General features: G+C 35.4%; 1 protein-coding gene across 1 annotated transcript; it reads right to left on the bottom strand.

The window, feature by feature from the left end:
- Nucleotides 1-7,974: 7,974 nt before the first annotated feature.
- Nucleotides 7,975-14,855, bottom strand: LOC113781436 (AT-hook motif nuclear-localized protein 10-like). The gene is made up of 5 exons (XM_027327373.1): nucleotides 13,956-14,855; nucleotides 13,729-13,781; nucleotides 12,237-12,368; nucleotides 8,611-8,772; nucleotides 7,975-8,533 (listed from the first exon to the last, which is right to left on the bottom strand). The coding sequence occupies exons 1-5, from the start codon at nucleotides 14,533-14,535 to the stop codon at nucleotides 8,270-8,272; spliced, it is 1,191 nt and encodes a 396-aa protein (XP_027183174.1). The 5' UTR covers nucleotides 14,536-14,855; the 3' UTR covers nucleotides 7,975-8,269.
- Between the last annotated feature and the right edge of the window lie 581 nt (nucleotides 14,856-15,436).

Below are 15,436 nucleotides of genomic sequence, written 5' to 3'. Positions count from 1 at the left end.
ATGAAGCTGTACATATACAACAAGCAAGAAGCATAAATTCCATGTTTCCCTATTTATAGTCCTGCAGGCATAAAGGAGCCGTTGGGATAAATAAAAAGTTGAAAATCAATTCTTGTATAGCCTCCTATCTTAAAGTATGTACAGCTACATGTATTTTTCCTACATATATGATGTTTATACTCACTTTTTTCACATAAACTGTAAGTAATTAAGTGGTAAGGACTTTGGTGAACAAGAATCTAATGCATGATGGTGCAAGTTTAATTATTAGTGCAAAAAAAATTTTGGGAATCAGGGCAGAAAACTGTTTTTTTTTTTTCTACTACAGGAAGGATAGAATTTAAGAAGTAAGAAGGCAATAGGGGATTAATTTAACCGGCAGGAAACTGTTGCTAGCTCAATGTATCCACAATTTTGGGACCCAAAAAAATAAAATCAGATGTGGGATCTTTCTATCAAATTTATTTTCGTGACAAGGGAAAAAAAATAAAATTTGGAATGTGGCAGAAGAGGTCAAATTGGCGGATAGATCTGGACGAGTAGAGAGCGTGTGATGATTGACCGGGAGTGTGATAGGTTTATCTCAACCAAGCAAGCACATATGGACGTGTTGTTCCAGGAAACTTTAGCCATGTGGGCTTCCACTTTCATGCACTGAAAAGAAATTGCTTGGTGAAAATGAACCTCCACCAACTTCTTAATTTTCAGGGGTACTAGAGGATGCAATTGGGGTTTATACTATAGTTACAAATTTTTAATATATTTGTGAGCATTATTGACTGACTCAAAATTTATACTGACAGCGAAATCTTTTCTTTTCTTTTTGAGTCTTTGGTAGGTCCTTTTTTCTTTATATATACATATACATATATATATAAATTTACAGGATGAGCTTGGAAATAACATCTTTTTTTTACGCAATTATGAATCTAATCACTTTTTTTGAAAGCTTATCATAAGTTCAAATGACGTTTCTTTTTTTTTCTTTCGTCTTTCTTATTGATTGAGACATAATAGCAACTATTCTTGATAAGGTCATTGATTTCAAACAATACGTGCCAGTTGTGTGTTGGGATCGATACGCGTTATGAGCTTGCACCTGGTTGCACACTTCTACAGTTCTACCAGCTTCAAGTCTCAAAGTTTATTCCAGAAATGCGAAAGAAACAAATATAGTGGAAAATAGGGATCCCTTTATATATATATATATATATGTGAGTATTTTACATGACTTGCCAACATGTGAATGACACTTTTGAGAATTCAGCTAAAAAAAAAATTATGGTTGGAGAATTAAACAGCAAAAAATGTGACAGAACAGGATAGAAAACACATAGCCAATATGAAGTAGGGATTTCTGGTTAAACATCAACTACATGGATAGGTGAAATTTAAATCCTCTCATCCTGTCATATCAAAGGTGTTCACTTGTTTCAAAATTCGTTACTCTTATATTAGTGTACATGGTGATTGACAAGAAAGAAAGCCCGTTTGGATTACTATTTTTTGAAGTGTGAAGCGAAAAAATAATTGAAAATGTATTTTTTTTGGAAAGTTACACACTGAGAAGTTATTATTTTCTTTGATTATGTTGTATAATTGTGTATGTACAGATAGATTACAGTGTTTAAGTTTGACAAGTCGAAACTTAATTATAGGCCGTGGATTCATCGCAGCTCCATCTCAGAATGAGAGAAAAAAAATTATATGTGTCGCATTTAAGGATTTTATGTTTAATTTTTCAGAAAATTTCGGGGGAATACAAATTTTAATTTTCTCAGTGATCTTTTTGAAGATACAGAAGTATTTTGACTGGCTTATGAAAATCAGAGGTCAACTACAAATTGGTATTGTCAGGTTGTTCCGCAATGAAAAGGAGTCGGTGTTAGGCTACTGATATTGGGACTTGGCCGGTTAGACAAATGACTTACTTGGAGCTAAATGGCCAAATCTCATCATAATTTCGTTTCTTTCAAGTCAAACTGAAAAGTACTAACTCATAGGGTAAAACGTTAATTTTGACATATTTCAACATGGTTTAATAACCAGTATGACAATTGCCTAAATTTTATTTAAAAAAAAAAACTAAATGACAATAATTTTTTGTACAGTAGACAACAAAATCTTTACATTCATTTTCAAGTACCAAAAGTTTTAAAATTCATTTTTTTCCCTAGATTTTCAACTAGTACTTGGCTTCATTCCATCATTTATAAACTAAGTGTTAATTGTAAACACCAAGAACATTAGGGAGGCAAAGTAAAGGAACATAGAAACTTTCAGAAATTATAAGGGGTGCAATTATAGGATAAAATGAAAATTCCTCAGAGTTAAGATGGGGCAATTACCCATCTACACTTGAATTTGATTCCTCCACTGCTTATTCCAACTGAAATACATAGGTTAGCTTCATCTGTCATTTTTTCTATCTGGCATTTTTCTCTTGTCTTCTTGATGCATCAGCTAGTTTGTAGCTTTCTCGAATTTTTTCCCCCTTTTTGTTTAGCTGATTAATTTTTTTGAGCTTCATAAAATAACACCCAAAGTATTGTTAAAGTTTGTACCCCCCATTCTAAAATCTGGTAGAGACCAATATTATGTAATGATTGAGGATGCCACGCTAACAAACCTTCACCAAAGCAAAAGATATTGGTCCAATTGTCCTGGTTTCTTCTACAAATTATACTCTTCTTGTGTCTCTTGTGTAATATGTCAACCCACCTATTTATAGATAATATTATTTGGCCAAAACCTAAATAATAATAGGAAATCAATTTTAATTCCTAAACTTGTACATAATAGAAAATAACTTCTAATCCTAAACAAAATAGAAAATTCTTTGGTTACTACTTCAAGTAACTAAAACCAATTAGAAAACTAGTTACTTCCATACAAAATAAGAAATCTGTCTAAAAGAAATTAAGCCAATTTCCTAACATTTTCAATATAAATTTTCTAAAATTACTCCAAAAAAAAAAAAAACCATCCAAATAGAATTGTCAATGGATTAATAGAATTCTCTACTCTTCTTAGAAGAGAAGGGTAGTTGTAAGTATCCGTAGTTGTCTCAAGGGTCAAAATTACTAAGTAATCTCTTTGTAGAAAGAACACAAATTACGCATTCGATGTCGGTAAGTATACATCCTCTCTACTAAGTAACTACGCGGCTTTGTTTAGAGTTGACGTTAAATAAGTGCCGGCTGTGGCACTACCTCACCGCGTTTTCTTCTGTCTCTCTCAGCCCTATTTTCATACCATGTTCGTGTGATTTGAGGGTTTTTTTTTTCTTTTAGTTTGGTACGAGTGAAACTTAGGAAACGGGAAGGGTCACAGAGAATTTGAACTCAGAATCTTTAATTTTTGAGGTTTTAACATTACTAGACAAAGGTCTACTCGAGGTATGATTTGAGTTGAGTGTGTCTTTCTTTCTTTCTTTATTTTTTGAATAAATTCCTGAAAAATAGATGTTTTTAAATCCAAATCCTTGATAGTAGTAACGCATATTTCATGTGTGTCTAAAACTGAAAGCTGCAATTATCTTCATATCCTAACTTATTTTACATTATTCAAGAGATTAGATCAATATCAAGTCACATTTTAAATTTTGAGCTCTGAAATGAGAATAATCAACTTTTTATTGTGAATATTTGTTGATTTTCTTGTTCTTGCAGAAGCATAAAGTAACACTTGAAAAGCAATCAATGAATCTACACCATACTTTCATTTTCGTCTTGTTCTAATCTTGGGTTTAAAGCTACGGTTCTTAACTATAAATCTACGAACAATTCTAGCAAAAAAGAAAAAATGAGGAAGTTTTGGCTTTACGAGTCCAAAATTGACAGTTTGGAGCAAATTTAGTTGCTCCTCTGTTCATACGTGCATGTCAAGTCATTCACGAGCTTTTCTTTATCATGTCCATATACGAGCTCGAAGCAAGTCTAGCTCCTTCTCTTTTCTTTTCTTTTTTAATATGATTACAATTAATTCATAATTATAAAGTCAATAAATGCGGACTATGATTCAATAACATGACTAATTACCACAATTACTGAGATGAAAACTAACGAGTAATTAAAAGAAACTCATATTTTGTGAGACTTAGAACCTACCACTTCTAACTCTTACTATTTCAACCTTGACAATTAGAACAAAACCTCATCATCAACCTAGAGCCAAAAGTATGCTGAAAATTTATATTTGTCAAATAATTAGGCAAGAATGAATGACCGCATTCTATTGCTATATATGCACTACAAAATGCTTAACTAACAATGATGACCTACATTTAATTTTATGTCTGTTTTAAGCATAAAATAGAAAAAATTATCATCCATCTTGTTCTTGTTAAGATCAGCATTAATCTTGGACTGAAGCATCTTTTTAAACCGGTAGAACCATTTTTCATTCTTGATGTTCGCCTAATTAATAGAACGGCCTACTCAAATCTATAAAATAAATTTCAAGGGAGACATCGCAACCAACCGTTTCTCTAAGGGACTGGCCAACCGACTTGGAGTTATGCTATGGTTCTGTCTACATCACGCTCGTTGATTACTCAGAATTAATAAGAAAAGTACACTCTAGATTCGTCTGTAATCCATAATTATTAAATTCAGTCTGACCTAACAATTGAATCAATCGGTCCAATGACCCGAGCATTAGAGCGGGTCGGATGTTTAATCGGACAAAAAATTAATCCAGGATAAACCCATTTGACCTGGTGGTTCAACTGAAAACTCATCTGATTTTTCAATTGATCCGGTTTACCTTTTTTTTTAAAAAAAATTATGGGTCATTGTTTTGAAACTATATATATATATATGTGTGCTTTTGATTACTAAGAATTAATAAGAAAAGTAAACTCTAGATTCATCTGCAACCTGCATCTCTCAAAGGCTGTGAATAAAATAAAAAGAATTCGTAAGCAAAGACCCACAATGGAAATTAATATAATCAAATGCTGTGACAGTTTTGCCGAGTAATTTACTGAATCATTTGCATAATCTTTTTGAGAAGATGTGTGATAAAAATGGATTTAGAAATACATTGATACATGAAATTTTTGAAAGAACAAGGAACGACAGGAAAAAAAAAACTTAGAATACTAAAAGAGTGGCCTAACTAGTGGAGACATTAGCCAATGATCGAGAGATCATTGATTTGACTCCCAAGTTCTCACTTTCCACTTTCTACCTTGTAAGGCATGAAGTTTTCCTTATGCTGAAAATTAGTAAATTAAAATTAAAAAAGCCTGTCCATGCTAAATATGTTGTGAAAGTTGGAAATATGTTTCCTGTTGGTTAAGGATATCAAAAGTATACCTATAATGACACCCTAACCTCCAAATTAATGAAATCAAACAAGTACCTGGACTTGTGAGGGATGCCAGTTTGCCGCCTTTAAGTTTTATAAAAAGCAAAAATAAAAAACCTTCAAATCATAAATTCAGAGTAATATATGCATTTAAGAGGTTAAGATGACCAACTTGGTTTAATTCAAAAGAAAGAAGGAATATGCCAACAAAATTCTGCACACCATGAATTTGTGATCGCGAGCTTATATGTGCTCAAAACTGGTTTCTAAACTTTTGGTGTTCCTTGTAAAAAAATAAATAAATAATAGCAGTCATTCTTTTAATTTCCTTAGATCTTGTAGAATTAGATGACTCAAGGTCAATTTCATATATTTATTTCAGGTGAAATTATATAAATAACCCCTCACATTTGAGAACCAACTTTCTTTTAGTCCCTTACACTATAAAATTAATGATACATTTTGGTGCAAAACTATTCAAAATGTTGTAAGGATTGCAATATCTCATTTCATGCCATGCCCACACCATATGACATTACATTTTTGGGACAATGCATTTTTTTTCCCTCCAAACAATAATTGCATGTATTTACATTACATTATATGGTTATTTATTTCCTTAAAAATGCCTCTTTACACAACTTTTTTCTGTCAATTTCCAACCCACTGAGTTCATTTAACGCATCAAAGGGAACCCTGAGATTTTCTTGATTGGTTTTATTTCCTTTTTGACCTTTTTTCTAGCTGAAATAAAAATTAAAAGTTGATTCCTGTAATTCAGCAAGGGGGAACCTAAATAAGATTATCTTGATTAGATTTATGTTCTTGTTAACCCTTTTTCTTGGGGAAAAAACAGTCCTAATTAAAATCCAAAATCAGATCAAACTTTTTTCTTGTCGGGGAAAAAATGGTCCGAATAAAAATTCAAAACCAGACGTGTTTTTAGTGAATTATGGTGGGCTTGATCGTTTAAGCTTGAGCCTGATCAGACACACAGTCGATAGTCTTTAATCTGGCTTATTGACTCCCAATGGCTAAGCCCATCATCATTCCATCACATTATTGCCCCGCTGGGTTAGAAGCTCCCACTGCTGAGCTCGGCTTACGGACAATTTTTTTTTTTTTTTTTTTTTTGTATCTATTAATATAGTGGTAAGCGAAATATTGGAAAATCGACGTGGGAAATATTTACAATAACCGACTTTAACATTATTTGATAGGATGAACAATATATTCAAGGGGATAGCAATTATTTCTAAACAAATATTAAGGGATAATTTCTGAAATTGTAGCCACCTCTCTTGAGGTTTGTAAAATTACAGAAACCTCCTCTAAAAGGTATGTTTTGGTAACAAATGGTGATGTAAATACAAAAGGTCTAAGGAATAGTCTATACTACCCCTATTTGATTTACAAAACAAATTAAATGATAAAAGAAATCAAATATCAGCATTGCTTACTGAGTAAAAATTTTTAAGGTAATTCTTTGCAACGAAATTAGGTCCTGTTTCAATGCATCATTGTTTAATGTTTGGAGTTTTTTTAACAAATGTACCCCTACTAGTTGGCTGTTTATAAAACTAAGTAAGAAATCCATTTAATTGACTAAGCAAATGAATACAATGTATTAGCTGAGATGAGTTCAGAGTTTTTGGATAAAGAAATATTTGCAAAATGCGGCTTTCCTTTCCCTTTACACCCACTTTTCACTTAGAATTTGCAGGGTCGTCAAGATTATTATTGTATTAGGTGAGATGAATTTTCAGAACAAATTAGTTCCTTTAACCGAGCAACGACGCCCTAAGATGGCCATGATTAGTTATACTTCCTTAGTTTAAATGTATAATCCATCAAGTTCATGCCCTCCCTCTTGAGTAATTTAGTTCCACTTACAAGTGTGTTTGGATAGGAGATTATTTAGAATAATTTTCTTTTCAAAAAAATATTGTAGTACTTTTTTGATGCAATGTATATGGGATTATTTGGCTTGATTCCATTCCAGTTTTCAATTGGATTCTAGGCACTGACTAGCCAAACAAAAATTCACCCACACAGAAAAATAGAACCTTTTCCCAGCCTGCTTCAGTTTCTATAGTCAAATTCTAAATTTTAATGAATCCAATCCCACTACACTTTATTGTCACCCCTCAAAACCATTGCCTAATAATTCAGTCCTGTGGCGTGTTGATTGATCCATCATCCACATGCAAAAGAGATGTGACATACATTAACCTGCATTTGATATAGATGTAGCACACAACTGCTGATGACTTTTGCTGTTGATTTCTCCATGTAGATGCCATAATGTCATGATGGCTATTAAGCCAAAAGCGACAAAGAAAAGGGGGCTTCTGAAGTGACAAAAAAAAAAGTATATGCAGAAAAAATCAGCCAATGCAATGCGCAACAGATCAACATTTGAGCTAGTTACTAAATTAGTGGTACAGTAAAAGCTGAAACAGCTTCATTGGGTGCCATTATCACTGCAATGACAAAGTGAAAAACAGTGCAATGTATCAATTTTTTTGTTTTTTTTTTTGGTTGCAAAACAATAGTTGGAACTTTTTTTTTTCTCCATTTAGTCGAAGAAATCATCTGAATGAAGAAAATCTTTAAACAGTATACACCTAATAATAATTCCTAAAGGCAAAACCCAAAAGCTTACAAATAAGCCAGTTAGGTTAACAGAAATTAAATATCATGGCAGAAAACCAACACATTCTGAGAACAGGGGTGGCAAATAAATTATGCCTCGGCTGGCCAGCCATATCCAGATCTCTGACAGGAGCAAACTAAACATGGACAGAACAAAAAAATGAAAGACTATGAAAGGTTGGGGAAGAGGAGAAGTCTAGGAAAAGGAAACAAAAGCCCTATAATCTGCCTGTTAGCATTTTAGTCAATCTCTAACCTTGGCGCATCAACTAAACAAGTCAAGAGCCCAAGAAACATGATGTCAATTTGGATGCATCTTGACAGTGGAGTTTGGCCAGCCCATGTTTGTGTACATTGGAATGTTTTGGATTGTTTGGGCATTATTGTAAGGCCCTGAGCTACGATTAAGCGGACTACCATTGTCGTCTGATGAATCACTGGATGCACCCTGGGAGGGAGGACTGGCTCCTATAACTGGATTACCAAAACTCAACATGCCTGGGGCTGGTGCAACAGTTGAGCCTTTTGGCTTTTTCCCATCTGCAATGAAGCTACCAACAACCACCTGGAAGAGACAAACAGATGGTACAGCCAGCACTACACAGACACGTATCACTGACAGAAAGAAGAATAAAACAGTACCTGTACAGGTGTAGCAGCCATAAGCATTCCTGCAACTCCACCACCCAAGACTCTGCCGTCTGACCCTGCCAAGGACACGCTCAAACCTCCAGTTCTACTGCGGCTACCATTATTTTCAGATAGCAAGAAGGAACCTGATAATGAGATAATCTCAAATCGACCCTGTAAATGAAGCAGCACAGTCCATGAATATGAAATAATAGGTCAAAAAACAATGATAAAATCTCAAACTAAACAAGGCATACAAGTTCAATCAATTAAAGAAAAATGCCAAACATAGAGAAGGACAAAAACAAGATAAGCAGCAAACTAGTCATCAATTGACTACATGAAGAGGTTTTTCCCACTTATGACTGGCAATCATTTTTTCAGCTTTGCTTACCCAGGCACCCCAGACTATCACAAGTGTAGTCCACACATACACCAGGGAGAAGAACAAGCTTTACTGGCTCTGGTAGGGGGGAAAAAAAGAAAGAAAAATGATGCAAAGATACCTTTGGTAGTCATTATGGTAGCAATTTGGCTGTAATACATACACTCTTACAACATGTTACCTAGCACCAGTACACCATAAACCTAACTGAGAGTACATTAAGTCACATCTCCTCCAGGGTCCACCTCTAACATATACACTCAAACAACACTGAAGCAGAATAACAGAGTCAAGAAGATCAACATAAGGCACTATTACAGGTATACTCATGCATGTTTCTGACCAATTCTGTTCTCTGTTTTTAAGTTTCAAGTATCTGGTTCCTTAATTTCACGACTTTGACATTCTAACGTATTTGAAGAGACATAATACAATGGGAACTGCAATAGGACATGTCAAAAACACCAGTTTACCATATCTGGTGAGTTGAAATGTGGAAAACAAACTGAGATATTGCATATGTAAAGAAACTGCAATTTTTCCTCAGAAACTTCTGTGACAAGGAATAATACTGCTTCAGTATACAGACTCATAACTCTGTAATCAATATAAGTTTTACTTATAGCTCAGCATTAAAAAACAAAGACTAGCCATGTTAACAAGTTAGGGTAAGATGCTCTAAGACTTGAGCAACACTATGAAAACAGAAGCAGGGAATGGCCTACAGCCTTGTAAGGTCTACGAAATTCAGTTTTATTCGTGCTTGCTAATGGGATGTTCTAGTGTATGTGTATCAAACCCATAATATCCATGCTAAAACAAAGGAATCTCACATTGCAGAAAATATGAGTTCAACATCCTTCTGAAATGGAAAACAGCTGAGAATTTCCTGAAAGAGCTAACCTATGCAGCTTTATTCCTGCTTATATAGACTATCATACACCTCACGCCATGGTGACAATGATGCAAAGACTCATTTTGACACTTCAATAAGGGTAAAACAAGTATCTCCACTTCACCTCCCTAAAATTGCATACAATTCAAAACTCATGTGCCTTCAGTTTAAACCAACCTCCACATAAAACTTGTTGAAAAAATTCAAACTGATGCCAAAAAAAAATGTTTTTAGTTGGGGCGTGTGTGCACACGCACGCGTGTAGCATCAGCCATGCAAATAGGAATGCTTTTTCCCTGAACAAAGAAACGACAATTCTCCATAAAGCTCCCTCTTTTTTCCCTCAGGAAGTTGACTTAAATTACATGCTTGAACATGTCCCAACTATTCCCATGTATATCACACCTCTACAGTAATACAAGTTTTTGCCAATTTCAAGCCTATTTGCATATGCTTGGCATTGCACCATTGTATTTGGGCTCCGAGTGGCATTTGGTGTTGTAACTTTCTCAATAATTTGAAGTGAACAATTTCAGAAACAAAGTGAGCAAATCTCTAAGACTTGCCATTTTATTGAAGATAAGGGTAACTCACAAGAAGGTATTAAGTCACGTAACACTAGCTGCCAACTTGAGTGGCATTTAAGTGTCACCACTTCACCACAAGCCCCCAAATGAAAATTACCCAAGTAGATTAACAAGCTTCACTTGTATTACACAAAGGAAAGGCAAGGAACAGGATGATAGAAAGAGGGTTAGTGCAACACATGGCATATCATCATGTAATCTGGAGCCAACTGATCAGAAATTTACCAGATCATTATCACTACTTTGCTTTTATCAAACAAAACTACCTACCTCCTTATCAAACAAGACTTAAACACAAGGCAAGGACTTGAATTGGCAGAAAACACTGGACCACTACAAAATAGCAAGACTTGTAAACAGCAGAAGTCTCAAACTCTATAAGTATCTGATATAACTAGCGAATAATATTTCAGAAGTAACAAGAGTAGTATGAGATTGTTCCAGGCAATTCATCAAAAATCTGTAAAAACTCGCACATGTAAAATTTCATATATGAAGGATCATGTAATGCAGACCATGTTTATTTTACAGGAAAAAATCATCCCCAAATGAAGTGTGCTTTTGGGAAAAGATGCAGAGGATGCAGCACCAACATGCTGGAATAGATCATGGGCCACACTAGGGAGAGAAAGCCAAAAGTACACCAACTTGTCACCGAAAAGGCACCAACTTATAGCTTTTTAACGCTTTTAAGGGAGTGGGTGAAGAGGGGTCTACTTAGAACCAAGGCCAAGTGCTTGATGATCGTTACTTTCTATCTTTTGTCCTAAGATATACTTTCGCGAAAAGCATGACCTGATCAACCCAAAAACAAAGACTACAAGAAACGATGTATGAGCAAAAGAGAATTCCATAACCAATAGCTCAAGCTGAAAACAAGCAAGCTGGGTTATCTGGGCAAAGCTGATCAATGCATATCAGGGTTGCCAAAATTGGCTAACAGAATCTCTAGCCATCAACACCTTTACATATTCAACCCCAAAATACCAACAAAAAGACATGGAAAGGGAATGAAGATGTAGGACTTGTGTGATAATAAAGACAGCATATAGGGCAAGTATATTAGACCAACTATTTCAGGGTGGGAACAACAAAAAGAGTTTGGTACTATATGAGTAAAGGTCAAGCTTACAAAAATTAGAATAAGAGCAAGCTTTGAATATCAACTCCACGATAGTTAAGTTCCATGTACTTTCTGAGAAGTCAAAAAACAAAAGGTTGGCATCTCCAAGGACTGCAGTAATTCATGTAATAAACTCTAAAATTGAGAAATTTCCTCATTTTTCTCTCTTGATACTTGAGTCTGACATCAAAAGCCAAGTTCAAGTATAAACAAAGGCCTCTCACAGTAAAAGGACCATCAAACCCATGATACTCGAGGACTCTACATCCCACCTCTATAAACACAAGAAAATCAGTACAAAACAGAAAAGAAAACACTGTAATGGAGAACAAGTGGTAAAGCTCGAAACTTCATAAGCATACTACGTACAATAACACTGGGGAACCCATACTACAACAATAAAGAAAACTACATAAAAAGCTGCACTTATTCTTGGTAGATAGGAATAATATCAACTATGAATTTGCATCATAATGTCAACAACCTGCTAAAATAGACTCCATTGTCCACAAATTAGAAACTGATAATATCCCAATCACAACAGTTGGCGCAATTATGACCTTCTGTACATGCATCCAGCCACAAAGGTACATGCACAGCAGTAAAACATGTTATCATGGGAGCCTAGAAATTGATTAACACACTCACCTCATATGTCACAGTGCCACCAGACATTGCTGGTTGTCTAAGGGTCACATTGCAGATGGCACCATTTGCAGATAGGATACAAACAGTACGTGGCCCTTGCTGTGAAAAAGCCATGATCTTCGATGCTATATCCTGCAAGACACAATTAAAATCAACAAAAGATAAATAAATTTCGACATATATTGAAAATAAACCATTACTACGATAAACTCATTTAAAAATACAAGTTGATATGGAAGAAACTTAAGCAGGAATAAATCGCAAAAGTGTCTCCTCGAGATTTTGATAATTATGTTTAAGAAGCATAAGGCGTTCAAAGTTCTTTAGTCAAGTTGGATATTAGCAATTATGAAGCAATAAATAACAAGAACAATGAGATTCGGCGAACCAATTTTACAGGCAAGTACAAGGAAAACCGTGTTTTCCTTGAGAACTGAAAACAAAAAGACAAATTTCGCATTAATTATTATACCAAACTTCATGTTGCCAAAAACCGTGTTCATAAGTATGCCAGAGATAGTTTCAGATCACATTAGTAAGATGTACAACTTTTAAGTATTTTAAATAATTTTCAAGGTGTGTAAAATATTTTCCACATAGATGGCGCACGTTTTGTTCCCCTCCTAATTCTGCTGACAATGTAGTGTGCACATAGAAACATAGGTAATAGGAATTGAAGAACAAAAGCTTTGCCTCTACACGGTCAATGTCTCTGTAGAGATGTAGCTTGAATCTCATTAAATTGATATCAACTGGAATAGGATTACACCATCACTACTTTGGGGCTCTTTAAACATACTGAAAAATTCATTTCCTAAAGGCACAGGTTGCAACTAGGAAACATGTAATGCAAATCCAATTCAACCCTCAAAATTAATATTGTGATGTAGGAAACAGAAAAGTTCAATCAATTGATATTGTGATGTAGGATGATCAAAGTTTAGTTTAAAACATCATATGCATAAATCTTTGAAATGCAGAACCAATTTAGAGTGTCCAGTAGGTGAGAAATAATATTTCATCTTTAATAGATTTTGTGCATAAAAACGTCATTTAGGACGCTAGCACTCCAGGCAATAGGACCATGCGCTAATTTACATATTGTATACCACCTTCCGTAAATATAAGGAAACAGCTCATTAGCATTTCTAGCACATTTATTAGTCAATGGCGTGATCGTTTCCAGGGCTCCCAACAAAACTTCGCCTCGATTTGCATTTGACAGCAAGGCTCAGTTCAACTTAGGAAATCGATTTTTAAGTTATACACTCACTTAAGATAAGTTTTCTATTTCCTTAATTGAGCTTTATATAAAACAGATGAGCCAAAGACAATAAAAAGGTATCAATATTTCTATTTCCTTAAAAGTGATCAATATTCTTTCTTCTCAAATTCAATGCAAAAAATCACAAACAAAGACAGACTAATCAATAAGCCAAATTACACAGCTCCCAGACAAATTACACTTGAAGGAACCGCATTCACGATTTACCTCGCCAGCTTTCACTGTAATAACATGCGGCGTAAACCCAACTCCTGCAGCTCCTGCCAACCACAATACCAACCCCACAATCATAATTTTACTCCATTATACTCTAAAAATGTAACTTTTAGCAAGAAATAAACAGAAGAAGCTCAGAACTACAACTATCATCATAACTATAAGAGGTTTAGTCCAATGATCAGAGTAAATATGAAGAGGGGTAATTAAAAAATCACCTAAAGCATCAAGCTGTCTCTTTCCAGAGCCAGGGGGACGGCCACGGTGCTTCTTAGCCGGAGTCTCAGATGAAAGGGTCCCGCCACCGCCGCCGCCACCAGAATCCGCGAGGCCCACGATAGAGGCGGAGGAAATCGGAGTAACAGGGGTGGGCGAAAGCCCCAGAGCAATGCTACTACCAGCCCCATCAGGCGAATACTTCCTCGGCCTACCTCTCTTCTTCTTAGCAGGTTCAATGTTAAACCCACCCCCAGGCCCAGTACCACCGCCAGTGGTCGGCGACGACTGCCCACCACCATCTACATAGTCTGAAAACGGCTTCGGTCCGGGCCCGGGCCCGGACGAACTCACCATCGACGAGTTAAACGGGAATCGCGGGGGGTTCTGCTGCTGTTGCTGCATAATACTGTTACTATTAGCGGTGGGGTTGGATTGAAGAGGGTAGGAGTTGGGTTGGTGCTGGGATACTAAAATGGAGGAAGGAGGTGGCGGTTGATGGTGGTGATGGTGGTGTTGTTGGAGGTGGTGGAAAGATTGGGGGTGGTGGGACGGTGCTGCGGAGGAATCTTGGGAATCCATTTTTTTGTGGGCTTTGGATTTTTTATTTCAAATTTTTCTTTTTTTGGGTTTTTTTTTTCGGTTTTTGGTTTTTGGTTCTGGGATTAATGGGGATCGAAGAAGAATCAAATCTAAAGAGGGGGAAAATGAATCAATGATGAACTAATGGAGGAATCTAAGTTCCAAGAAAGTAAGAAACCCCTACTCAGTAGTGACTGAGAAGGAGGGAGTCAAGAAGAGGAAAAAAAAAAAAGAGAGAAAATGAAATAGTAAAAGAAATAAAGAAAGATGGGACTTGGGAGTTGGGAGGAAGAAAAAGCGGAGCCGAAAGATGGTGAAACTGGGGGGGTTTAGAATTTAGGGTTTTATATATTCTTTTTTTTCCGTCCGTTTTATGTGTGTGTGTGTGTGTGTTCGCGTGTGTTTTAGTGTGTGAGTATATAGATACAGGTCAATATATATATATATATATACACGTAGTGCAGGTGTCTTCAGTTCTGGGCTGGCTGATGCAGAGTTGTTAAGGTTGGACTATCGTTGGGTCATAAATGTTTCAATGGACTTTTTTGTGTTGCTCCCGAATAAGTTTTTTTTTTAAAAAAAAAAAAAAAAAAACTTCTTTGTTTTGTTTCTCTACTGAAGTCTAATGAAAATGGGAAATTGGAAATTTTGCACCTATATCTAAAGAGGTGTCTTTCGGTATAGGTATTTAAGAAAGAAATTAACCTCCAATCTAAGGGCACCAAATAGTACATCTAATTGAGTCATATTTATTACTCCTCAATATGTTTTGTTTTAAAATTAATACTAAAGACTGCTCTTAATAAAACAATTAACACTTAAAATTCATTTCCATTAGTGTCCATTAGATATCTATCTGCGAGAAAATTCAACAAATTATAGAAGTCAAAGTACAATAGGT

This window comes from Coffea eugenioides, chromosome 8 (assembly GCF_003713205.1).
Source record: "Coffea eugenioides isolate CCC68of chromosome 8, Ceug_1.0, whole genome shotgun sequence".
In the NCBI taxonomy this organism is placed as follows: domain Eukaryota; kingdom Viridiplantae; phylum Streptophyta; class Magnoliopsida; order Gentianales; family Rubiaceae; genus Coffea; species Coffea eugenioides.
The sequence above is the reverse complement of the archived record's forward strand: the minus strand, read 5'-3'. Positions and strand labels throughout refer to the sequence as shown.